Source organism: Pongo abelii, chromosome 4 (genome assembly GCF_028885655.2).
Source record: "Pongo abelii isolate AG06213 chromosome 4, NHGRI_mPonAbe1-v2.0_pri, whole genome shotgun sequence".
In the NCBI taxonomy this organism is placed as follows: domain Eukaryota; kingdom Metazoa; phylum Chordata; class Mammalia; order Primates; family Hominidae; genus Pongo; species Pongo abelii.
Window position 1 is genome coordinate 82251841 of NC_071989.2, and position 27433 is coordinate 82279273.

At 38.0% G+C, this 27433-nt stretch overlaps 3 protein-coding genes and 1 non-coding gene across 11 annotated transcripts in view; 2 read left to right on the forward strand and 2 right to left on the reverse strand.

Annotated features, from left to right (window-relative positions):
- Positions 1–8315, reverse strand: part of GFM2 (GTP dependent ribosome recycling factor mitochondrial 2) — a gene marked incomplete at its 5' end in the record, with an annotated part of 42869 nt that extends 34554 nt beyond the window's left edge. Inside the window, 5 exon segments of the mRNA NM_001133172.1 lie at positions 249–346; positions 769–826; positions 2297–2381; positions 5028–5114; positions 8287–8315. Coding sequence (NP_001126644.1) covers positions 249–346; positions 769–826; positions 2297–2381; positions 5028–5090 — 304 coding nt within the window.
- A 194-nt stretch (positions 8316–8509) lies between these two features.
- On the forward strand, positions 8510–20201 carry NSA2 (NSA2 ribosome biogenesis factor). The gene is made up of 6 exons (XM_024247657.3): positions 8510–8704; positions 10270–10457; positions 10553–10703; positions 11967–12146; positions 15184–15376; positions 17932–20201. Exons 1-6 carry the CDS (start codon positions 8702–8704, stop codon positions 17997–17999), a joined length of 783 nt encoding a protein of 260 aa, XP_024103425.1. The 5' UTR covers positions 8510–8701; the 3' UTR covers positions 18000–20201.
- Positions 18885–27433, reverse strand: part of FAM169A (family with sequence similarity 169 member A) — an 88831-nt gene continuing 80282 nt past the window's right edge. For all 8 annotated transcript variants that reach the window (XM_054555626.2, XM_054555625.2, XM_024247660.3 and 5 more), the window contains 2 exons: positions 24259–24462; positions 18885–23317 (listed from right to left, as the gene is read on the reverse strand). In XM_054555626.2, coding sequence (XP_054411601.2) covers positions 22769–23317; positions 24259–24462 — 753 coding nt within the window. In that variant the 3' untranslated portion in view covers positions 18885–22768. The remainder of the gene's footprint in view (positions 23318–24258; positions 24463–27433) is intronic.
- LOC112133541 (U6 spliceosomal RNA) lies at positions 20604–20708 on the forward strand. The gene has a single exon (XR_002915187.1). It is a non-coding gene; the product is annotated as a U6 spliceosomal RNA (small nuclear RNA).

The following is a 27433-nucleotide window of genomic DNA, read 5'->3' on the forward strand; positions in this document are numbered from 1 at the left end:
TCTGTCCTGTAGCATTCTGAGTAGACGAGTGTCCAATGGGGCCTATGATAGTCTTATAAGTCTGAATATTTAGTTGAATCTAAGAAGACCCTTTGGTGGGTACTGCAACTATCTTATCTTTAAATTGTGGTTTAGACATCAGTAGCTCTATGCCATATTCGAGGTGTGTAGGTTGACTTGTTAACCAAAATATTTTCCAATGATGCTTTTGCTAATGGGGGGTGGGAAGAGGAGGAATCTATTCTAACCTCCCAGTGATCTTGTATATCCAGAATAGTACAATATTCTTTCTGTGGTGGTAGTTTTGCCTGCATCAATATGAGCCATAATTCCAATATTACGGATTCTGTTTAAAAGGAAAAAATAAGATAAACTTTACTAAAATTGTAAAACCAAAGTATATATGCTATCCAAATTTCAAAGCTGGTATTTCTATAATTTATAAAACTGTGTAAAAACTAGAAAAATGGAAAACATTTAGAGTATATCCACATTACTCTGATAAGATAGCTAAGTAACAAAAGGGCTAACTACAACCTACAATTTTGAGACTATCTTATATTCATTCTATGAAGTGTGCTGTTGCTACATTAAAAATTTTTAGCATTAAATTGAGAAAAAATAGCTAAGATACATTATCAACATCTATTTAAAATTGGCTAGGACAGAAAGTCATAGAAATTACAGCATTCACTATTGTCCATCAGAGAAAACCTGTAAATTTTCGTGACAGTCTATGGAAAAGCATGATATAATGATAGTACTTACTTAGCTATGGGAGGATTGATGATGGAATGAAGGGATTTGATATCATTTCCTATTAAGCCTAATGAAAAGAAAGTTAAAATTGAACTGTTACATTTATGAAATTTTCCTTTAATTTATAAATGAAAGACTTTAAAATAACTTTAAGCAAATACTGTAATTCCAAATAAAGTAAAATTCAAGCTAAATAAATCTAAAATAAACTAAAATTTATTTCCTTGCAATGTATAAGGAAAGCTATGGATGACAATAAAACAAGGTAAAAGTTTTAAACATCAAGTTCTAGATCATATCCTCAGAAAAATACAGATTCACCCCAATCTGTGCCACCTACTTCACTTCCATTTACAAAATTGTGGAATTAGAATAAATGCTAATAATAATCTTAAGGCAATGATCCTGAATCAAAGAAAAATTTTTAAATGCACAGTCCTATAAACCTGCCTTTTCCAGGGTTTGAAGAGCTAAGAGTGATCCTCATGTCAGTTGATAATGAATTATTATACAATTTGGAACTTGCCTTCCTCAGCAATCCCAGGACACATACCTTTAAAGACAGCCTGGGAAGTTTCATTGAATAGAAGCTATAACAATTTAATACTTTTGAAAGGCCAAGCAGTATTTCTTAAATAAAAAAGTCCATATGGCTTATTCTATACTTAATATACAATTTACTAATATTAAGAAGTAATTTATAAAGAAACAAGGCAGTTACATTTGTATATTTAATTAAAACCTTCCTGTTATTTAAACCATTTCTCCCATGTTTCTATAATACAAAAAGGAGAATTTTATATTATTTTGAAACTTCATGGTGGTTTGAAGATCAAAAGATAATCTATACTACTACAGTTAAATTCACATTAGCAAAATTCAGAGACCTAGATACACACCAATAACGTAGCCCATTAAATTAATCTGCCCTTGTAAGTCAATAGCCAATCAGTATTTTTATTCTATTATTCTCACATGACAAACACAGTAATGAGAACAGCAACAGAATTAAACTAGTTTCATAGAGTCTACCATACACTTGCTTGTTTCAAACACAGAAAGGACACTCAGAAGTAAGTCAGCTCCTCCACCTTCCAGCTTCTGATGCCATGTATCTAACCTAAACAATCCCAAATACTTAACCAAACTACTTATAACAATCCTCAAAATAAATTATTCTAGTAAATCTCTCTTGACAGAAAACACTTGCATAAAAAACAGAAATAAACTAGAAAAAAAAATTCACAAGAGCAGTCTACAATTACACTCACATGTTAAACTTCCAAACTAGCTACTAAAGCCACCAACCTTTCCTTTGCTCAGTTCATCGGCATGTTCCTCAGATGAGGAGCACAACTCTACTAGTATTTCCTTCTGGCACCTATCTGAACACTCCCACCCCTAATAATCTCAAGGAAATAGCCAAGAAGTAAAAAATGGTTACAGAGCCCTAATAAGAGAGATTCTTGCAAACAAGAGAGAGAAAAGAGATAAAGCAAACAGCTTAGATAAAATTAGAAGACTCTAACATTTGTACCTGGTAGAGAACTGCAATTTCTTCCAAGTGGCACATGTGGCTTTAATCTTTTTAAACTTGCTCTTATTTTATAGCAGCATATATTCTAGTAAACAGAAAAAGAAACTTGACATTAATCTGATTTTAGCATCACTTATTACAGTGTTAATATTGTAATTATGCTTTGTCAGAAGATAAAATATTTCGTACAGCTTTAAAGTAGTCCTAATTTATTAACTCCAATTCTTTTAAAAAATGACAATCCAAATATATCCTAGGGGAAAGAATAAGGATAAAATTAATACTGATTTGCTATTTTGAGCTGACCTTAAAACAACGGTTTTCCTCAACCTGCAGCATTATAGCATGGGCTGAGGGCTTGTTTGAAACACATGCTTAGGCTCCACTCCAGACAAGAGAATCAGAAACTCTTGGGGATGGAGCCAAACAATCTGTTTAAACTAGCTCTCCAGGTGATTCTATTAGCTATAGATTGAGAACCACAACCCTAAAGTTCCGAAAGTCAGAAGCTGAGAGAGTCAGAAAAGTTAAATAAGGTATCTCACCCAGGATACACCTTGGTTTTCCTCTACATCTGCTGAAAGGTCAGTAGGGGGCAATGAACTCTAAAACCATTAGTTGTTTTCAGGATTTATTATGGTTACACATTAGAATCATCTGGAAAGCTTCTTGAAGACACGGGGGTGGGGAGAGAAAACGAGAACTGGAGGAACTGGGCAGTGGCATTTAAAAAAAATTCCCAGGGTGTCTCCAACGTAGCATTCAACTGAGAATCACTGAGTTAGAGCAGGTCTGCTTAAGGCCAAACCTATCTCCTCTACCTTAGCTGCTTACCTAACCTTCTCATGTTCTCATGTAAAGGCTGAATATTCTCCACCTCAGTTTATGCCCAGACCACTAGATACACATTTAATAGCTGCCAACGTAGTTGGAATTGTTAGTGTATGTAATGATTTAGGGCCACCACAATCTGCTTTTTGTCTCACGAACTGCATATCTGTGCGATCTATATTATTTCTACATTAGTTACGAAGTTTCTGGCAATAATATGCTACTATCCTCAGAAAATAATTCCACCGCATAATGACTAGGATAAGATCCAGTGTCTATCACAGCGTGCATAGTCTGAAAGTGTCAGCAATAAAAGCACTGAAGAAAAACTGGGTAACTCCTTGGGCCACTTAATGAGATCACAAATGGAATATAGAAATATATCTTCTTCAAAATGCTGCTCAGGTGATTTTTAAAGTAGCAACAAAAAAAAAATTGTAGATGAATGGTAAGGCTTCTTAAGGGTTACAGGTTCTCCCATACAGCAGTCATACCCTATCCACAGGGGTTACATTCCAAGACCCCCAGTGGATGCCTGAAACCTCAGATAGTAATGAACCTAATTACTGTCAATCAGAACATGTTTCTGTTCATGTCTTCTGCCCACAAATTGAAAACCTTTTCCATCTTAACTAAGCTCTTATCATGTTATGTGACCATAATTTTTGCAGTTTGAAGTGCAACAGTAAAACTAGCAAAAATGTCTTTTTCTTTCTTCACAATTTCATGGATAGAAGATTCATTCCTACCATAGATCTTAGCAACCTCAGCATATGATTTGTTTTTTTTCCTTATTAGGCCAAGAATTTTCACCTTTTCACTTAAAGGGAGCACTTTATGGCTTCTCTTTGGCACATCCAAATTGCCAGCATCACTACTCTTGTGCTCTGGGACCATGATTAAGTAAAATAAAGGTTACTTGAACACAAGCACTGCAGTAGCACAACAGTGAATCTGATAACCCAAATGGCTACTGACTCATGGGTGGGGAGTGTATACAGTGTGGACATGCTGGGCAAAGGGATGACTCACCTCCCAGGTGGGATTAAGTGGGATGGCATGCGATTTCATCACAGTACTCAGAATGGCACACAATTTAAAACTTATGAATTATTTCTGGAATTTCCAATTTTCAGACCACAGTTGACTCTGAGCAACTGAAACAGCTAACAGCAAAATCATGAATAAGGGGAAACTATTGTACTCCCTGTTAAGTCACTGAAGATAAAAAGAAACAACCCAAACAAGCTTTAAAGTAATCTCTCACTTAGCTATAGATAAAAAGGGTATTATTATGTTTGAGGTTTAATATCTTTAAGTATACTGAAGACGCGATAGTTTAGAAAATAATTTATAGTGTTTCGAAGAGGATTCAGGAGTCAGACCAGAGCTAAAGACTAAAACAATGTTCCTGAGACAAATATCAGACTGCCGAAGAAGTTGGCTTCCAACAGCTCTGCAGAAGACAGCCAAAAGTAGTTGTATCAACCATTGTATAATTATGTTGTACTCTGATATTAAGAGAAACTTTATTTCATAAGTCTCAATCCGTGGATACTTAACATTACAAAGCACATTATTTGTTAGTAGTTTAAAGATGTGCATTAAGTGATGACATTCTTAGATATAAACCCCTACCCCTCCTTCAAAAACAACTGGCATTTTAGTACTCCATGAGACCCGTATTTAGCTATAGCTGTTCTTTTACGTTTAAATTAAGGTAATTTCCTCTTATATTTCTTAATAAATTAAGGTAATTACTTTCAAATTAGTTTGGCTTGAAGATTTCCAAAGGTTATGACTCAACTAAGTTTGGAATCACAGCTGATGAGATATACTGGGCATTTTAGGCAGTAAAGTAGCTGAGGTTGTTAAAGGACATTTTATAAGAAATGCTTACATTAATACACACACTGGGTATTGTCTGATGACTCATTGCAAATATCCTCAAGTTGGTCAACATCTTGATCCTCCAAACTGTTACTGTCTGAAAAAATAAATATACAAAATTATAAAACTAAATTTATGTATTACATGTCAGCAAGGCATATGTAGGTTAGACATATGTAATATGTATGGTAAAATGTATTACTTTTAAAAAGTCAGAACAATATTTTTAGCTACCAAAAATTCAATGCATCATTCAGAAAATGAAAATTCTGATGAAACATGAGAAATATGGTTTTTAGGCTTAAAATGTCCCTTATTTGTGAATGTAACGTTTAAAGAAAGATATGGCGATACAGCAGAAATCAACTTATTGAAATTACAAAATATTGTATCAACCAAAATGCATTGTTATGTAAATGTATAGAATTAAGCATAAAATAAGCATCCACATATTAACTTGGTAATTTCTAATTGGCAGTAAAATTTATTGATTCATTTGTATACTCTGATTTTCCTACCATACCACGTAAAAACTAAATCATGTAAAAAATATATAAAAGCAAGTCCTCTTCCTCTCTGATTATAGAAACTAAGCATCTTTAGTTTAAAAACATTTGGTAAATATTCACTGTGTTTCAAGTACAATATCAAAGCTATTAGAAATATAAGGACACAGCTGAGACTGGGGATGCCGGGGAGACAAACAGACCATGTTAAACCAAGCTTGTCCAACCTGTGGCCTGCAGGCCACACGCGGCCCACGATAGCTTTATATGCAGCCCAACACAAATTCGTAAACTTTCTTAAAATATTATGAGTTGTTTTTTTTTTTTTTAGCTCATCAGCTATTGTTAGTTATCATCAGTGTATTTTATGTGTGGCCCAAGACAATTCTTCCAGTGTGGCCCAGGGAAACCAAAAGATTAGACACCCCTGTGTTAAACCATTGTGATCCATGTTAAGATATGTGAAACCTCATTACTACTCCTAAGTCTGTTCTTTTCTGGATCTTAGCTAAGAAACATTCACTACTCTTATTTATTAAGTCATCTAATACTTACATTTGATTTCCTAAATATATTTGAATCTGTTCCCTTTTTTTTTTTTTTTTTTTTTGAGACAGGGTCTTTCCCTGTCACCAAGGCTGGAGTGCAGTGGCTTGATCTCAGCTCCCTGAAACCTCTGCCTCCTGGGTTCAAGCGATTCTCTTGCCTCAGCCTCCCGAGTAGCTGAAAGTACAGGCATGTGCCACCACGCCTGGCTAATTTTTGTATTTTTAGTAGAGATGGGGTTTCGCCATGTTGGACAGACTGGTTGTAAACTCCTGACCTCAAGTGATCTGCCCACCTCGGCCTCCCAAAGTGCTGGGATTACAGGCATGAGCCACCATGCCCCGCCTTGAATCCATTCTGTCTTCATTGGTAATGCCAAAGTTCTCAGGGCCTCATTCATAGTCTCTCCACAGTTATGACTGTAATAGACATTTAATAGACATTTTCCTCTTCTTACTTTAACTCAGTGGTTGCCAATAAAAAGATAATTTGCACAACCCAGCCCGCCCCCGCCCAAGCCTATTCGTTCCCATTTATTCAACAAGAATTTACTGTGTGTCTGCCTACCCACTGCTTTCTAGATATCGGCCTTAATGCAGTGAACAAAAGACAACAATCTCTGCCCTCATACTGCCTCTAGTCAGGGGATAGAGACAACAAACAAAAGTAACGAATACAATACATAGTCTCTCCTAAGATGATAGGGTGCTGTAGAGAAGAATTAAGCAGGAAAGAGGAATTGGGACAGTTAGAACTGTAAGTAAAGAGATCAAGGAAGGCCTCATTCAAACAGTGACATTTAAGCAAAGACCTTAAGTAGATAAAGGAGGAAATTCTGGGAATTGAGGGACTGTGGGGAGGGGTGCATTACAGGCAAAGAGATTATATAACGTACTGTACCTAAAATATACAAATGCTAGTTACTATTTCTGGTTTTAAAGAGAATGATGAGATCACCTTAGAAAATGGAGCCTTAAAAAACTGCTTCAAAGGCCGGGCTCCATGGCTCACGCCTGTAATTCCAGCACTTTGGGAGGCCGAGGCGGGTGGATCACCTGAAGTCAGGAGTTCGAAACCAGCCCGACCAACATGGTGAAACCCCGTCTCTACTAAAAATACAAAAATATTAGCCGGGTGTGGTGGCGAGCACCTATAATCTCAGCTACTTGGGAGGCTGAACCAGGAGAATCGCTTGAACCCAGGAGGCAGAGGTTGCAGTGAGACGAGATGGCGCAATTGCACTCCAGCCTGGGCGACAAGCGACAAGAGCGACACTCCGTCTCAAAACAAAACAAAAACTGCCTCAAAGCCGGGCGCTGTGGCTCAAGCCTGTCATCTCAACACTTCGGGAGGCCGAGGCGGGTGGATCGCTTGTACCCGGGAGTTCGAGACCAGCCTGGGCAACACGGTGAAACCTCATCTCTACAAAAAATACAAAAATTAGCCAGGCTTGGCGCGAGCCTGTAGCTCGCTACTTTTGAGGCTGAGGTCGGAGGATCGCTTGAGCCCGGGAGGTCGAGGCTGCGGTGAGCCGAGCTCGCGCCCCTGCACTCCAGCCTGGGCGACTGGGCGAGATGCCGTCTCAAAATATCCACAAAAACAAGAACAAAAGCAAAATTCTGCCTCAAATACAAGCACTAAGAATTAATGAAAGTATTCTTTTGGTACAGTTCTTTTTGTTCATCAACTGAATCACGCTGCAAGCTGTGAAGTAATTAAGGGAACTTCTACAACTGTGCAGTAAAAGGGTAAAACTGGCAGTGTATTTAAGTAGACGTACTTTCTTGTAGTGAATTACTTCTTGACACTAGGGGGCCACTAAATACAAGTCCACTCAGCATTTGATTCAGTGCACCAAAATGCCTCAGAAATTTCTGGAATCAGTCCTGTACCTCCAAAAAACCAGAATGTTATCTTCTTCTTTTCTAACAGCTGCAAAGGCCCAGTATTTCCATTTTTCTGTACACTAAGTTTTCATTCCTCAGTATCCTTCACAATCATGCACATATTACACAGAGTGACCGGAACAAAGATGAGTCGCCTTCGCCGAATGATAGAGAAAAACTTCCATACTGAGCGAACACCCAGGGGAGTCCGGAGGCCCTGTTCTCCTCCTTCGTGGCTGGCTGTGTCCGTCTCAGCCTGGAAGGTCAGCGGTACCCAGCGCGGGACAGGGTCACAGGCGCGCGATGTCTCACAGCTCGGAGCAGTACTCACCTGGCATTAGGCCGCGTGCCGCAGGCCAGCTAGTCACCGCTGGGCTGTTGAAGCGAGCCGCGCCAAAGTCTGCAACAGCCTCAAGTCTCGACGCCAGCCTAGGCAAAGGGCAATGTACCTAAACGAAAAGAAGATAGGCTGTCTCCGCTCTACCGCCTCAAGCAGCCACACCTCCACACTTCCGGCGGTGTACTGGCCAAATGCCGCCGGCCAGCAACTTCCGTCCTCCTAGCTAAAAGCAGAAAACAGAGGCTCGGAACCGCTGCGTGGTTCTTGCTCTTCACTCGGCCGTTTTAAAGGGTGACCCTTTCCTGTCCCGGCCTGCGTTGCGTGGGCTTGTGGGTCTTTGAGACCCGAAAATTGAGAGCGTTTTCGCACTCCAGGGGCTGCTGCTGGCGGCTCTGCGGCCGTCACCATGGTAAGGAGGATGCCTCGGACGCTCGCGACACACAGCGTCTGAGTTAGTGGGACCTGAAGGCTCTGGGGCGCTGGGGTAGGGGGTGAGCGGTGGTAGGCCGAAATGAGAACTGCCAAGAGAAAAGGATGGTAGACCTGTGGGGTGGGCTCTGAGGAGTGGAAACAACTTCACATTCGAGACACAGACGGTATTTGCCAGAACACAAGCTTTGGAGCAAGATTTTACTCTGTCCTGTTTTTTTTTTCTTTTTGATCCACCGCTAAGAGTCCTAAAAATTCCTGATTTCACCACAAGCGTGGTTATCAGCACCAGAGCCTAATGGGAATATGGTTGTGCCTTGTACAATCTTAGATGTTAATCCTGCCCCCTTCATTTTACTGCTGAGGAAACTGAAGGCGTCCTTGCCAAAGACCAGACAGCTAATGAATTGCGAAGCCGGGCTTAAAGGCCCAGATCTAACTGCCAGGTCCTTTCTCTTTCTGTTACGTCTCTATAATCTGCGTTTCTTTGCAAAATGGCATTCCATACACCCTTCATGTGATTGCTGCAAAGTTTATGTGATAGCAGTTGGTAGCAGCACACCTTGTTGGTTGTTACTTAACATTGTTCTCCGTGCTGGACTTGGCTTTGTATCATTTTTATTTTTGCAGCCTTAAAATATGAATAGACTCACGCCTGGCCGCGTGTTTAAAATAAAACGTGTCTAAAATGCAAAAAGCATCCCATACATTGCTGGTGAAAAGAAAAATAATGCACTTTTGGAAAACGGTCTGGCAGTAAACACACGTCCACATGAAGACTTGCATGCAGTTGCTTATTGCAGATGTATTCGTAATCACCCAAAACTGGGAACAACCCTGATACCTATCATCTGGTCAATGGGTAAACAGTGGTGTATCCATACAATAGCATACTACTCAACAATAAAAAGGATTGAAGTACCTATACCTGCAGCAAATTGGGTGAATCCCAAAAGCAAGGAACCAGATTCAAAAGGCTATGTACTACTGTTGATCCCTGTTTCATTCTGGGAAAGGCAAAACTGTAGGGATAGGTATCAAACTGAGGGTTGGGAAAGAGGATTGACTTCAAAGTGACATAGGGAATTTTAGGGGGAAATGGAAATTCTCTGTATTTTGATTGTGGTGGTTACAGAACTGTGTAGTTAGGAAAAACTTAGAACTGTATGCCTAAAAAGGACAGGTTTTACTGTGTGTAAATTATGCTTCAATAAAACTGACTTAAATTTTTTAAATGTGAAATGAAGATGTTACTAAAAAAGCAAATTATGTCAAGGAAAAAAGATACTGTATCAGTTCATCCCTTTTGTGGTCCAGTAGATTTTGGACCATTCCCTTATGAGATTATTAGAGATGTAAGCCCTGATGCCTCATATCATTCAAGACCAAAATTTAACTTACATCATGTGAGTAGACTTAATGGTGCAAGAATCATTTAAGTAAGTGAACATTTGGATGAAACAGGGTCTTTGTGCTGCGTAAAAGAAAGCATTTTAGAATAATTGACAGTACTTTAAAAAAATAATATTTCTTCCATCATTATAGCCACAGAACGAATATATTGAATTACACCGTAAACGCTATGGATACCGTCTGGATTACCATGAGAAAAAGAGAAAGAAGGAAAGTCGAGAGGCTCATGAACGTTCAAAGAAGGCAAAGAAAATGATTGGTCTGAAGGCTAAGCTTTACCATAAACAGCGTCATGCTGAGAAAATACAAATGAAAAAGACGTAAGTGGTCTCATTTATTTGTCATAAGAAGTTAACATCTTTTGAGTAATCATTATTAAAACAGATAATCTTGAATCTTTTTTCCTTCTTGGTAGTATCAAGATGCACGAAAAGAGAAACACCAAACAAAAGAATGATGAAAAGACTCCACAGGGAGCAGTACCTGCCTATCTGCTGGACAGAGAGGGACAATCTCGAGCTAAAGTACTTTCCAATATGATTAAACAGAAACGAAAAGAGAAGGCGGTAAGCAATAACAATTGAAGTCTTTGTTTTGTTTAGGAGAATTACTTAAATTCAAATTTGAGGTTCTTGTTTCTTGGTTTAATTTCAAACATGAAGTACAGCTATTATTCCCATTATTTAGATGTTGAAGTCTTTGTAAATTTAATAATAAAAAACTTGCTTTCTCATCATAAGGTTTTAAAATTTAAGTTTAAAAAAAATTTATTAGAATGCCATATGAAATTAAAAAGCTGGTAAGGAGTGAATTTCAAATTCAATATTTGTCTTCCTGTTTGAAAACCCACAATGCTATGCAGTCATAAAGAAAAATACAAATGCTTCTTATTTGTGCTGCCCTGTAGGGCCAAACTTGGTTAAAAAGTAGAATGGTGGAAAACTCCCTGAGTTGTCACAAAAAATGTGGCTTTTTAAAACACCTGTAAATAGATTAGCAGAAATCCAGATAAAAGAATATGCAGTATCTATATTTAAAGAATTATTTTTACAGCCTTACACTACTTAGTTTTTTCATAGAATTTGCACTCAAGGGAAGCATAAAACATCTGGTGAGGACTTTGTCTTACTAGTAATCTACAGACCCATCTCGGGAAGAAATACAGAGACATATTAAGAGGTGAAAACACTCTTCCAATGTTATGCTATTAAACATTAGTAAACACATATACTGCTTATAGAAGTCACCATCGGCTGGGCACGGTGGCTCACGCCTGTAATCCCAGCACTTTGGGAAGCCAAGGCAGGTGAATCACCTGAGGTCAGGAGTTCAAGACCAGCCTGACCAGTGTGGTGAAACCCCACCTCTACTAAAAATACAAAAATTAGCTGGGCGTGGTGGCGTGTGTCTGTAGTCCCAGCTACTCAGGAGGCTAAGACAGGAGAATTGCTTGTACCCAGGAGGTGGAGGCTGCAGTGAGCCAAGATTGTACCACTGCACTCCAGCCTGAGCAACAGAGCGAGACTCCGTCTAAAAAAAAAAAAAAATCACCACCACATTACAGGTGGTATTTTCTCACCCATAACACAGCATTAAGATTTTTAGCTTAAGCCAACCATTTATTTAACGTACCCATGATATATAAACTTGTTCTGTTTAATTTGCAGCTTATGAGGCAATATAGACCTCTAGAAAACAGTTGAGCCAAAAATGTGTTGATGGTTAAGCAAAAAAAATAGATCTACTGCTTTGTACAGCTAAAACATATTTGACTTATTCTCATTGTCCTTTAATAACAATATAAACTTTTAACTGTGGCATATTTTTAGGGAAAATGGGAAGTCCCTCTGCCTAAAGTACGTGCCCAGGGAGAAACAGAAGTATTAAAAGTTATTCGAACAGGAAAAAGAAAGAAGAAGGCATGGAAGAGGATGGTTACTAAAGTGTGCTTTGTTGGAGATGGCTTTACAAGAAAACCACCTAAATATGAAAGATTCATCAGGCCAATGGTAAGTCCTTGGAAAAGTGTAATGACTGAAATATTAGTTCACTTTGTTAAATCGGATAAAGAACATTATCATTTCCTGAAATTCTTTAAATTGATGTGGAACAGGTCGAAAGATATTTTTATGCTATTTTTGTTATTTTAAATTAGTGATAGAAGTTATTTAGTACTTTTTCCACTAGTCAAAAATCTTTAGCCCAGTGCGGTGGCTCACACCTGTAATCCCAGCACTTTGGGAGGTTGAGGTGGGTGGATCACCTGAAGTTAGGAGTTCAAGACCAGCCTGGCCAATGTAGTGAAACCCTATCTGTACTAAAAAATACAAAAAATAAGCTGGGCGTGGTGGCGGGCGCCTGTAATCCCAGCTACTAGGGAGGCTGAGGCAGGAGAATCGCTTGAACCTGGGAGGCAGAGGTTGCAGTGAGCCGAGGTCACGCCATCGTACTCCAGTCTGGGCAAGAAGAGCAAAAATCCGTCTCAAAAAAAAAAAAATCTTTTCAGCTTCGTGAGAGATTTGAAAAAGTAGTATCATAAGACATTGTCAGTGAATTCTGACTTTTAAACATGACATAGAATCTTCATTTTCCACAGTCATATTTTCCTCATTGAACTAGTAATCTACTGTATCCCTGATATTGTCTAGGTCTCAAAACACTTCTTGTTTTTGACAGCAGTTCGAAAACTTGAGTAGGACTGTTTTGTAAGAGTCAATTCCAGTTTGATAAGTATCTAAATGCTCTGAAAATCATTGAAAAGCCGGGCGCGGTGGCTCACGCCTGTAATCCCAGCACTTTGGGAGGCCGAGGCAGGCAGATCATGAGGTCATGAGATCAAGACCATCCTGGCTAACACTGTGAAACTCCATCTCTACTAAAAAAAAAAAATATAAGAAATTAGCCAGGCATGGTGGCGGGCGCCTGTAGTCCCAGCTACCTGGGGAGGCTGAGGCAGGAGAATGGCGTGAACCTGGGAGGCAGAGCTTGCAGTGAGCGGAGATCATGCCACTGCACTCCAGCCTGGGGGACACAGCAAGATTCTGTCTCAAAAAAAAAAAAAAGAAAAAGAACATCTTTGAAAAAAGGAAGATAATATAGCTTAATTTCTGTTGAAGGCAGCAATAGTAATGTGACCCCAAACTTCCCCACCCCTGGGGAGAAACATAGTTGAAGATATATTTTTGCAAAATCCCTTCAAAGAGACTGAACTATTCTCCCAGTTAGATACACAGCCTCAAAAAAACAAGTATCAGAGAGAGGAAAGTTGCAACATGCCAAAATCCTAGTGTTCAACCTGAGTAATTTTTTTTTTTTTTTTTTTTTTTTGAGACGGAGTCTCCCTCTGTAGCCCAGGCAGGAGTGCAGTGGCACGATCTGGGCTCACTGCAAGCTCCGCCTCCTGGGTTCTCGCCATTCTCCTGCCTCAGCCTCCCGAGTAGCTGAGACTACAGGCGCCCGCTACCATACCCGGCTAATTTTTTGTATTTTTTGTAGAGACGGGGTTTCACTGTGTTAGCCAGGATGGTCTCGATCTCTGTGATCCGCCCGCCTTAGCCTCCCAAAGTGTTGGAATTACAGGCATGAGCCACCGCGCCCAGCCAACGTGAGTAATTTTTAATAGATTAAAATATTGGCAAATAGCCTGTTTCTGTAAATAAAGTTTTAATGGAACACAATCATGCCTGTTCATTTACATATTGCATAACCCCTACCCCCAGAATTGAGCAGTTGCAACAGAGGCCATATGGCCTGGCAAAGCCTAAAATGTTTACCTATTCGGTTCTTTACACAAAATGTTTGCCCACCCCTGGATTATATCATGGACTCGACTTGTTTTGGTTTCATATTCATATTCTGAATATATTTTGGTAGCCTTATCAGTTCTACAGGGAGAGAATATACAAGTCAGGCTATTCTAGGTTTTCTGTAGTTTCACAGATTTGTCATTATAAATTAATCAGATGGCATCCTGAATAGTGTCAGATTCTTACAAGCTTGATTAATGAGTCTGTTACTAAGAAACTGATTTAGTGTTGTTTTCCCCCTATCCCCATGCACACAAAAATCAAGACTGCAAAATGTTTTGACGTTTAAAGTACTACACCCTAAAAGACCTTATTAGGTGACTGGGTGACTCCATAACCAGTTTCTGTAACAAAGACTTCTCTGGGCCTTCTCCAGTCTCATATTACCATCAACCTAAAGAAAGCTGACAATCCACTTCTTTTTTCATCATGGAAGGTAGCTGAGGTATATAAAGACTTGGAATCAGGATATTTAGGTTTGAGTCTGTTTACCACTCACCATTTAATCTGGAAACAAGTCATTTAACCTGCTGATCCTTCTTACATCATTCGAAAACAGAGGAGAGGGGATGTGTTTGTTGTGAGGTTATTGTGTTTAAGTGAGCCAGTTGTGAGCTAGCATAGTGGCCTGGTATATATAAAGTCCTTAGTAAGTCTAAGTGTAGATGACTAGACAGTAAAAATCTGAGTATGTTGCTAGGTAGCTATTACAGGGTGAAAAAAAAACTTTTCAGAGGCTAGCTGTGGTGGCCTGTAATCCCAGCACTTTGGGAGGCTGAGGTGGGTGGATAGGTTGAGAGCCCAGGAGTCCAAGACCAGCCGGCAACATGGCAAAACCCCATCTCTACAAAAAAAAAAAAAAATTAGCTAGGCATGGTGGCACGTGCCTGTAGTCCCAGCTACTCGGGAGCCTGAGGTGGGAGGATGTCTTGAGTCCAAGAAGTCCAGGCTGCAGTGAGCCAAGATCACGCCACTGCACTCTGGCATGGGCAACTGGGCAAGACCCTGTCTCAAAAGAAAAAGAAATTCTTAAGTATTTGTGTGGGTGTTTTCCCCACATATTTATAATGTAACCATCAGGTTTTTACTCTGTAGAACATATTTTGTTAACTGCTTTAAGATGACATTATTCAACCATAGTTTTTTGGAGATGGTTGAAAAAGATAAGCGAAAACGACCACTACTCATCACTGTTAACATTTTGGACGTAAATATTCTTATGTTGTGTTTGACTTACTAGGGCTTGCGTTTCAAGAAAGCCCACGTAACACATCCTGAACTGAAAGCCACCTTTTGCCTACCAATACTTGGTGTAAAGAAGAATCCCTCATCCCCACTGTATACAACTTTGGGTGTTATTACCAAAGGTACTGTCATTGAAGTAAATGTGAGCGAATTGGGCCTTGTGACGCAAGGAGGCAAAGTTATTTGGGGTAAGTGAATTTCTGAATACAGGGCTGCTGCTGTTCTGCAGTACTAATAGAAATACTCTTCAAGTTGATGTATTAATGAAATATACAGCAAATTTTTTTAATGCAGTAGAGCTAAAACAATGTAAATCAGATGTAAATATTTAGTAAAAAATACTTTATAGAAAAAGTAGTTATAAATACAATTGTTGTAAAATTTAGCTTACTGGTTTTAGTTACATAAGGTGTAATACATTCTGTTAGATTTATTTTGATCCTTTTTGGCCAGGCACAGCAGCTCACGCATGTAATCCTAGCACTTTGGGAGGCTGAGGCGGGTGGATCACCTGAAATCAGGAGTTTGAGACCAGCCTGGCCAACATGGCAAAACCCCATCTCTACTAAAAATACAAAAAAATCAGCCGGGTGTGGTGGCAAACACCTCTAATCCCAGCCACTTGGGAGGCTGAGGCAGGAGAATCACTTGAACTCAGGAGGCGGAGCTTGCACTGAGCTGAGATTGTGCCACTGCACTCCAGACTGGGAGATAGAGCAAGACTCCATCTCAAAAAAAAATTTTTTTAACCTTTTTAATAAAAATTATTATAAGGGAAGCAGATGCAAAGTTATAACTAAGAAATATTGTAAGAAAATAGAATAAATTAACCATGAGCAGAGGAAGGGAGGCATATATCAAACATGTTTTAAAAGTGAGGTCAGCTTACATGAAGTATTAGCCAATGACTAAAGATGTCTTCTGTAAGAAAAAATTTTTTTTGCCATAACTTTATATTATGTAACTACTTCTGTTTACATGCTAACATTAAGAGAAAATACCTATTAAATTTAAAGAAATAAAACTATCTGTCCCACGTAGGTAAACTGATAACTAATCGAAACTGCCAGGAGCGGTGGCTCAGCCTGTAATCCCAGCACTTTGGGAGGCTGAGGCGGACAGATCATCTGCGGTCAGGAGTTCAAGACCAGCCTGGCCAACATGGTGAAACCCCATGTCTACTAAAAATACAAAAATTAGCCAGGTGTGGTGGCCCACGCCTGTAATCCCAGCTGCTCCAGTGGCTGAGGCAGGAGAATCGTTTGAACCTGGGAGGTGGAGCTTGCAGTGAGCCGAGATCGTGCCATTGCACTCCAGCCTGGATGACAGAGCGAGACTCCGTCTCAAAAAGTAATAATAATAATTGAAAGTGATTTAACACAGTTTAGTTCGTTCTGTTAATTCCCATTAACAGGTCTCAGAAATCATGTAGAAGCTTCCAGGCTTTAAAAAGCCCCCTTGCTATCCCGGCGCAGTGGCTGACACCTATAATCCCAGCACTTGGGGAGGCTGAGGCAGGTGGTTCACTTGAGACTGGAGTTGGAGACCAGCCTGGCCAACATGACAAAACCCCGTCTCTACTAAAAATACAAAAAAAAATTAGCCAGGTGTGGTTGCGGGTGCCTGTAATTCCAGCTACTCAGGAGGCTGAGGCAGGAGAATCACATGAACCTGGAGCTTGCAGTGAGCTGAGATCATGCCACTGCACTCCGGCCTGGGAGACAGAGCAAGCCTCCATCTCAAAAATAAGTAAAATAAAAATATTTTGATCCTTTTTAATAAAAATTCTTTATTACAAGGGAAGCAGATGCAAAGTTATAACTAAAAAAAATTGTAAAAAAAATAGAATAAATTAACCATGAGCAGAGGAAGGGAGGCATACAACAAACATATAATCATACTAGATCAGTAATAATTAAAACAGAAATGTGTCATGCAGTAATTTTAAACGCCCTCATTTGCTTAGTTTTCTACCTTTAGTACCCAGATCCAATTTCTTTGAAAGGGAAGAATACACGCTACAGCTTCTTCAGTCATTGGCTTATACTTCATGTCAGCTGACCTCAGTTTTAAAATATGTTGTTACTTTGACTTGGAACTCATTTGAAACTTGATACATTTTCCAGGAAGAATTATGTGAAAAAGTGACAATGCTCAGGTCAATCCACAAAAGCCTGTTAATGCAATGTACTAGTAACATGGAGCTGACCATTATTTGCAAAAACACTATTTGTATGAAAATTGTATTCAGAACTCAAATTTGTCCTTAAATGATTGAATTTTGTAAAATCTCATTTATCCTTTATGGTTCATTTCTTATTTATTAAAAGTGGTAATTAGAAATATTTTAGGCATGGCTGAGCGCAGTGGCTCACACCTATAATCACAGCACTTTGGGAGGCCAAGGCAGGCGGATCATTTGAGCTCGGGAGTTCGAGCCCAGCCTGGGCAACATGGCAAAACTGCATCTCTCCAAAATACAAGAACAAAAAAATTAGCCAGGCAGTGGCGTGTGCCTGTGGTCCCAGCTACTCAGAAGGCTGAGTCAGGAGAATCGCTTGAGTCCAGGAGGCAGAGGTTGCAGTGAGCCAAGATGACGCCACCACACTGCAGCCTGGGGAATAAGAGTGAAACCCTGTATTAAGACAAAAAGAAAAAAAAGGGCAAAAGTTATATTCTTTAAAATTAATTTTTATTAGCTAACAACCCTCTCTTTTCCCTTTTTTGGTTTTGTTTTCCTTAGGAAAATATGCTCAGGTTACCAACAATCCTGAAAATGATGGATGTATAAATGCAGTCTTACTGGTTTGACAGCAATTTCATATATAATTATTGAGGACTACACACCAATTGAAGAAACTGCCATTACTGTGATGTTTCTGAATACTACCAAACAGCCATACATGTCTGCAATGAAGAGATTTATTAAATTGTAAACATTAAAGTGGTCCAGTTTTATAAATGGTCTTTATTTTGAAATATGCTTTGACCCCCATGTTCATAAAACTGAATGATTGAAAAAAAGCAAATATACAAATATCCTACTTCATCAATATCTGCATTTGTGAGTGGGTATTCAATTTCCTGAAAAAACCACCAGTGTTCATTGAAAATGCCTTTCAAAAAGGTTAATACACATTTATGTGTCTGAGAATTTAACTGAAGTATCTTCTGCCTCGTTAATCAATCATTAATCCTAAAAAAGGTAGCATTAATACAGATGTTAGGTTTATAGTGTTTACACTAGAAGTATGTGAGAAGACACTAAAAGTTCAGAAATCTTAGAGAAATCTTTTTACCTGTGAAATCCAGTACAGCAAAGGTCTAGTGAATTCACATTCTATATGTTTTTTTCATCTCATTTACCATGTATAATAATAATACCTACTTGGCACTATTTTCTACTTGAATCATGAAAATGAAAAAAATATACTAAAGTCTTTGTACTTTCTTAGCATTTTCTGTATTCTAAACAATATATTTATACTTTCAGAATAGTATTAAGAATTAGTTTAAGTAACTCCAGCTAAGAAGTTTTAAAGGAAAAAGAAGACTGCACTGATTCCCTGAGGAGAAATTTATTTGCAGTTACTTAGATGATGTAAAAAGGTAAGTTTTTAGGGTTGTAACTTGGTGAAAGCACTTGTGATGTGTTTTATGTTGTGGCTTTAAGGACGGCAGTATATTACATTAATCTATAATCACATTGTTTTAAATTGTTTATTTTTTTTTTAAGAAGTCTGTCTTCAGAGTACAACCAATGTGATTAATTGTGCCTTTAACAAAGTCATTCAATGTCTAAACAAATTCAGTATCTGAAACATCTTCATGAGGAAAACTGAAGGAAAAGAATTTAAAAACACAGACCAGGAAACAATCACAAAGTACAGGTTTAATTACTACTTTTAAACTTAAAAAAAAGAAAAACCAAGAAAACAAACATAAGTACTCCAGTAAGACTTGCTACTCTGAATAATGTAACATTTTTTCTAAGTTCTATAAATATACTGGAAGTTTTAGAACACATACAGACGCTTAGGAAAAGAAAGGCTAGTTCCTTGGAAATGATGATACAATCACTTGATGACAGAAGGTAAGCCTTTCTTACAATTAGATTTTAGCAGATAATTTTGCCACTAATATAAATAGGTGATGTGTGGATCACAAGTTCTAGAAGGCGAATAAAAATATTGACTCCAGGTAATTTCTGGATACTACAAAAATGAAGTTTGCTTGTTTTTTCAGAACCAAAAATACTATCTTGTAAGGTACAAAGAAAGCTTGATATTAAGTATGAAAACACAAGCATAACGTTTGTAACTAATCACACCCATGAAAGACTAGATGACACCTGAAACATTTTTCAAAATACTGTAACACAGATGAGTAATATTAGTATAAATTCTTTATTTACATTAAGATCTGTTTCAGTTTGCTGGTGTGACCAAACCTTAGAAGGTAATTGCAAGGGATAAAGCAGAACATAAGAGCAGATATTTAGATATTAGTACAGGCTCAATTTGATGCAATCATAAACCTTCAAGATTTCTAGTCACTGAAACCCCACTGTAGGTAGTGTTCTGGAGTCTGCTAAAAGTAAATCTTTAATGACTAGATGTTTTCCTTACCATCTACACTGAATGGAAATACCATGAATATAGACACATTTTAAGTAGAAGACTGACGTTCTAAATCATGCTGTTTGATTTTATAAAAAATCATAATAGACCCTCTCACCTTTAAAAGTTGTAGAGGAGCTTTATAATAAATTCTTAAATATACTAATTTCTGTGATGTCTAGCAATTGAATAATTTAAACTTGAAAGAACTAAAATACTGCTAATAACCATCTGCTTTATATTACACAAGGAAATATACACGTATGTACACAAAAAGTGAACTCCCTTCACAAGTTCACAAAGGACTATGTGTAATGTGACTGGACATTCAACAACTAGACTAGCCGGCTGAAATCACATTTTCAGTCCTCTGTAATTGTGAAATTTTTTCTAATGCTTTGCAAAAACTACAGATAACTGATTAAGTTCATGTAGGTTCCTTATTGAAGATAAATTGTGGTACAAATAATATACTCAAGTTACTGAACATGAGAGTTAGGTTTTTCCAAGTGATCTAACTTTTCCCTCTATAATCTATAAACCCCAAAATAATTTCTGTCAGAGATAATCTGTAACACAAGTGTTCGTGTGTGCTGAACAAAAAACTTCTAAATTGTTTACAATTCACTTACTATTTAACCCAAACAAGTTTAACAAGAATAAGTTTATACTGTTAGCCCCCAGTGGTCATATATGATTAAACATTTTTTGTAAACTTAACTATATTCACACATCAAGAGTTGAGCCAGTGAGCTCAATCTTTAAAAAACTACACTTGTCTAAAGAAAGTCTTTTAGTGCTCACTTCAGCAGCACATATACTAAAATTAGAACAATACAGGGAAAATTAGCATGGCCCCTGTGCAAGGATGACACAAATTCATGAAGCGTTTCCATGTTTAAAATAATTTGAAAAGAAAGTATTTTCAACAAACCCAAGTAAAAATAAAATATCTACAAGTGTTTTCAAATCTAAGAAATGAAAAATGTAAAGGTTAAGAAATTACTGAATCTTAACAGAATATTTCCCTTTGTGATATTGACAGAAGTTTCTCATAAAATGTATAAAACAGCATAAATGTTTGGTAGATTCACTAATAGTAGTCATACTTTTTTTTTTTTTTTTACTTAGTATTAGCATTTGTTGAAAAAATAAATGGCCAAAGTGCTTTAATTTTCATTTAGAATGAAATAATCTGGCTTACCTCTGACTAATTAAAAATATAGGGTAATACAAGTGTTCAAAATCTAACACAAATAGGAGGGTTTACTATTTTTGTCTGCTTAAAGATTTTAACTTAACTAATTAGATCGAAAATACCAACATCCCCAAACAAAATTTACTGACCTGACATCAGCTTACTATAGACTGAATAAACTTTCAACATCAGTCCTTAGCTACCTCAAATAATGACACAAAGTCTTAATGTTTCTTTTGCATAAGGATCAAGATCAAGCTATTTTTAAAACAATCTAAATGGTCTCAAACCATTCTCCAACTTAAGTGCAAATTTGAGTACACATAATATTTCCAAAGAGTAGAATTGTTTTTAGATTATCTTTAGATTCTAATAACCATTTTGTCCATTTTTAAATAAATTACAAAAATTAACAGTTCAGTGTTTTTTTTTCTTCAAATTTTCCTAGGCCTTTGCTATGGCAACACAATATACACTTAACAGGCCAGCATGCAACCAGTACTCACAGTACAAATCAAAGGATGACTGAAGCCTCCAATATGATTGAAGCCGTTGTAACCATAGCTCTCCCAAAGGCAGTTTTACCCCTGCCATATAGGTCTAACATTGGGGGCAGTTTTACCCCTGCCATATAGGTCTAACATTGTGGGGTGCACCTCCAAACCTACCCAAAAATGGACATCAAGGGCATAAGCCTGCAGGCAGGAAGATCTGTTGGTTGGAGAATCACTCCATGAGTTAGAGAAGTAGATGAAAGCTGTGGGGGAATATAAATAAGACTACAGAATTAGGGAGGTGGCAAGATTTAAGGAGATGCCTTAGGAAGGAGCCTCATACTTCTGAAATATAGATGTTAACTGGGTTGGGATAAAAGTAAAATCTCCAGCTTAATTTATCTATCTGATCAGGACCAGAAGTCCAAATTAAACTATGTCTCTAAAGTATAGTTGTGATTTTTACCTGATTAAAGGTGAAAGTGAAGTCTAAACTTCTAGGCATCTGCACATATGCAGACAAAAAAAATTACAGCAAACTAATACTTCAAATGAAATTTTAAATAGTCCCCACATGCCACAGTTAAACCCCTGACAGTACTGTTAACATCAGATGATAGAATGAATCAGAAACAGATTTTATGTGTACCTTTCCATAGATAGTGAAGTCAAAGGAAAAAACTGCATCTATATCTAGGATTTAGAGGCCAAAACCAAAATATCTTCATGAACCTTTGACCGTAAGTTTCTGTTTTTGTGCTCTCATTTACTTGAAGTTATTTTTCTAATTTATTGACACTTATTTTTGTTTAGGCATGCCTACATTTTAAAAAATTGGTGATTAGTTTTGAAATTTAAAACTTCTAGAACCCTCACCAAGTTTTACTATTAAAACCCTTAGTATAAAAGATTTCTGTGATCCTTATAAGTAATGGAAATCCTACTACTTTCACAGTTTTTTAATTATATTTTTGAAACAATGGTCAGATGTACCACCTGATAAAGAAAATATAATATGATCTGGTTTCCCAAAATTGAAACATGGTTAATAAAAATAAAAAATTGCATTTACCAAAAATAGCCTGAAAAATTAAAAAGAATGGTGAATTCTACGTTCTAAAGGGAGGCAAAAAACTGCATAGTAAATACGTTCAAATTGAAATTTTGAAATTTTTGTCCTGTGCCCCATGCTGTTTATTAATTACCATATTTTAAAAACAACAACTATGTTACAAAGAAGAGGATTTATCATCCACTTTTCTTCTTCCTTCAAGTCAGCTTAGCTTTCTTCTTAGCAGGTCCTTTATGCCCTTTGGCCTTTCTTCTTAAATTCCGCCTGTCTACCACAGGCACTTCCACTTCTATTTCCTCTGAGCTGCTATCCACAGCTTTTTCTGCCGATTGTGTAAACTGATCCAGTTGCTCAGAAGATGCTTCAGACTGCTCCTCTGACTGATTCTTCTGTCCTGCATTCTGTGAAAATGGCACGTCTTCAAGTTCAACCTCTATCAAAGAACTCTGAGGAAGAGCAGTAGATGTTTCCTGGGGCTCAGATACCCCCTCCTCACCCTGGTCTTCCAATGAGGAAGTAGTATTAGGAGACAAATTCTCAGAGACCGGTTCTTCAGAAAATTCAGCTATCACAGAGTTTGGAAAACCACCATCAGATCGTTCTTCATTTGACATAGTAGCAACATTGTCTGAACTCCCAAGATGTGCTTTCTTTCTTGGAAGTAGGGACAGTTTCTCTTCCGTGTGCCCCTTTTCATCAGATGTGCCTTCATCCATCAACATTTCTGAGTCAGATATACGTGGGGTCTGAAAATTAAAAACCTGGTCAACAAATAAACTTGTACTACAGTTCTAAAAATAAATTCTCAGGCTCTAATATGCAGTCACACTGAACTACAATTTAATTCGGTATTCATTACTCAAAATTGTGTATTTTTTTTGAATTTCTGTTCTGCTAAATGTGTATATATTCTGAATACAACTCAATTTCTTCAAAATTGTGTCACATGGTAATTTTAATGCACTAAGTTCTTTGAGGATATAATGAAATAATTATTTCATAATTAAGACACATTAAGCTTCATATCAAGATTCTTCAAAACCATGAATCAACTTCAGTTTTTTTAGTTTCCTGGTGTTACTGGAGCCAGAACCAAAAATACCTTGGGACTTCACTGTGCTACCACACTAAGTTTGACTACAATTTCATTAGATAAATTAGGGCAATGGAAGTTTTATTCTTTTACTTAGGTGAATTATTATTATTATTATTATTACTAATAATGCCATGCAACAGTTTTTTAGCCATAAACTTGTAATATTCAAAAGTAACAAAATTAAATTTCTTTTAAAATACTCCAACAAGTTTTTTTCCCCCACTAACCTAATCTGTCTGCCTAATTAAAACATAAATTACTATTTTGGTCATAGTCTGTGTAACCAATGTAGGTACTCAAATATTTGGTAAATAATGCTTTATCCAATTTTCTAAGCATTTCCTAACTACAAAGTATTAAAAGTAATAAAACTCATTTTGTTATCACATATCAGATATGAATAAGGTTATAATTATTTGAATTTATAGAATATTACTGATTTTCTTATAATATCAAATCTAATATAAAAGTTAATCTTCCTAAAGCACTGTACATGTTAAGGTGGAAGCAAATATGTATACCATGCACTCTCCTTGCTAATGTCACCAACATTGGTACACTTTATTAAAAAATAGCTCATTGCCCCCTTACCTTATCTGGTGCATCTGCCTCAGGGGGTTTTGAAGATTCTACCACCAGTGGAACAAGATTTGTAGAGTCTTCACTGGAATTAAAAGGCTGCAATTTTAATTCTTCATCTAAAACTTCACTAGTGGAGTCTTCCTCTTCCGTTATAAGTGAGGTCTTAAGAGAGTCGTCCATTATCTCACCATTCATAGGCTCTAATTCAGATTCCTACACCATGAGGAGAGGGGGAAAAAGTAAGGACATGATTACAATCTAACTTATTTGTCATGCATGACGGGTCCCTTCTCAGTGCCTACCTATCCTACACCAAGACTCAAATTTACATTATAGGACATGGGTTAAAGAACAGTCTTACTGGGGGAAGGAGGAAACTCATAAGGCAGTATCAGCAAAATAAAATAATCCTGAGTATTCCATACTCCCACTGCTCTTAAGGAAAGATGGGGCAGGACCAGGATGCTCTGTGGACACATAGTGTGGGTCGGAGATTCAATGAAAAGACCCTACCCCCTTCTTGTTCTTCCTTCTTATAGGGCAATCATGGAAAGAACCTTTTCAGGAGAAAGGCACCAGACAGAGTATAGACTTGATGCTAGCTCTTTACGTAACACCAGCTGTTCAGCATCTGGAATCTTTGGGGCCTATGAGAAATTACAGTTTTCTGTGCCAAAGGTAGGAAGCACTACCAGTCTTATGGGAGGTTCAGTTTGGGTGCTGCTGCTTGCTGGGAGGAGAGAGCCCCAGTCTCAGTCAACACCAGGGTCATTTCTGAACAGTCCTGCTCCTTGCATATCATTAAAGTATGGAAATGCTATTTGATAACATGAACTCTCCAATTTCTAAAATTCTTCCAATGTTTATCCATTTACTTCTATTTAATATCAAGTATTTCTAATCCTGACATTCTAATAATTAAGGGGAATTTTATTACCATTATTAAAATTATAAAACTGATGCACTCAAGTGTTCACAAATAGATTTGACTTTGTGTAGGACCCCTAAAAGCATATCAAGGAAATTTTTCCAAAAGGGAAATCACGGATTTTAATTTTTCTATAGTAAAAAATTTATTAAATTGTTCTAAAATAAAAATTGTCTATAAAATATCTATTTTATTATACCAGATGATACACAGAATAGAGTTCACACAGAAGGTAATATAAAGCTCATAAAAATGACCAGAGTGGGAGAGAGAGATAAATCTAGAGTTACTGGTCATTCCCATAGATAAAACAGTTGAAGTCATGAGATTGGATGTATTTTCAAAAAAGAGAAAATGAACCAAAGTTCAGAAAATCAAGGACGTTTTCCAGAGTGTCCACAATAAGGGGGAAAAGGCAAGTAGGAGGAGAGTCAAAAAATAAAAATAATACTTCAGAGACAGAAAAACCAAGAAACCAGCCTGGCCAATATGGTGAAACCCCCTCTCTACTAAAAATATAAAAATTAGCCAGGCATGGCGGCACTCGCCTGTAGTCCCAGCTACTTGGGAGGCTGAGGCAGAAGAATAGCTTGAACCCAGGATGCAGAGGTAGCAGTGAGCCAGAGAGATCGTGCCACTGCAGTCCAGCCAAGAGAGACAGAGCAAGACTCCATCTCAAAAACAAACAAACAAACAAAATAAGAAACCAAAGTGCAATAGTGTTATAAAGTCAGGAGACTAGAGAACTTCAGGAAGAGAGGGTAATCAACCCAGGTTAAAAAAAAAAAAAATTGGGCCAGGCCACGGTGGCTCACACCTGTAATCCCAGCACTTTGGGAGGCCGAGGCGGGCAGATCACAAGCTCAGGAGATCGAGACCATCCTGGCTAACACAGTGAAACCCCATCTCTACCAAAAAATACAAAAAATTAGCCGGGCGTGGTGGCGGGCACCTGTAGTCCCAGCTACTCGGGAGGCTGAGGCAGGAGAATGGCATGAACCCGGGAGGCGGAGCTTGCAGTGAGCCGAGATCACACCACTGCACTCCAGCCTGGGCAACAGAGCAAGACTCCGTCTCAAAAAAAAAAAAAAAAAAAAAAACGAAAATGAAAGTTGTCACTGTCACTGGTATATGTATTATTGGATGAAACAGGTTACATGAAGTATGTACAATATAATCTTAACTTTTTCAAAGTGAAAAAAAGGCCAGGCACCGTGTCTCATGCCTGTAATCCCAGCACTTTGGAAGCCAAGGCAGGTGGATCACGAGGTCAGGAGTTCAAGACCAGCCTGGCCAAGATGGTGAAACCCCATCTCTACTAAAAATACAAAAATTAGCTGGGCATGGTGGCAGGCACCTGTAATCCCAGGTACTCGGGAGGCTGAAGCAGAGAATTGCTTGAACCTGGGAGGTGGAGGTTGCAGTTAAGCCAAGATTGCGCCACTGCATTCCACCCTGGGCAACAGAGCGAGACTCCGTCTCAAAAGAAAAAAAAGAAAAAAAACCCCACAAATACGTATTTCTGTAAACATCTAGATGCATACAAATCCTGTTTTTAAAAAATATGTGCTTTTCTTTAACTTCCTATATGTGCTTTTTTTCATTTTCCCAATTTTCTACAATAAAAGTACCATTTAAAAATATAGTTTCCAGCCAGGCGCAGTGGTTTATGCCTGTAATCCCAGCACATTGGGGGGCGGAGGGGAGAGGATCACTTGAGGTCCAGAGTTCAAGACCAGACTGGCCAACATTGGCAAAAACCCCGTCTCTACTGAAAATACAAAAATTAGCCTGGCATGGTGGCACATGCCTAATTCACGCTACTTGGGAGGCTAAGGCATGAGAATCGCTTAAACTCAGGAGGTGGAGTTTGTAGTGAGCTGAGATCGTGCCACTGTACTCCAGCCTGCGTGACAAGAGAATCTGTCTCAAGACACACACACACACGTATGTATATATATAGTTTCCTATCAAAAAGTGGGATAAGGACATGAATAGATAATTCTCAAAAGAAGATATACAAATGGCCAACAAACATGGAACAATGCTCAACATCACTAATTGTGATGGCTAATACTGTCAACTTGATTGGATTGAAGGATGCAAGGTATTGTTCCTGGGTGTGTCTATAAGGAGATAAACATTTGAGTCAGTGGACTGGGAGAGGCAGACCCACCCTCAATCCAGGTGGGCACCATCTAATCAGCTGCCAGCATGGCCAGAATAAAAAGCAGGCAGAAGAACGTGGAGAGATTA

Excerpts from the sequence above, each read along its gene's own strand:
- NSA2 (XM_024247657.3), top strand. Across the intron at positions 10,704-11,966 it reads AGAAACGAAAAGAGAAGGCG|GGAAAATGGGAAGTCCCTCT; the intron begins GTAAGCAATAAC and ends GCATATTTTTAG. Across the intron at positions 12,147-15,183 it reads AAAGATTCATCAGGCCAATG|GGCTTGCGTTTCAAGAAAGC; the intron begins GTAAGTCCTTGG and ends TTGACTTACTAG.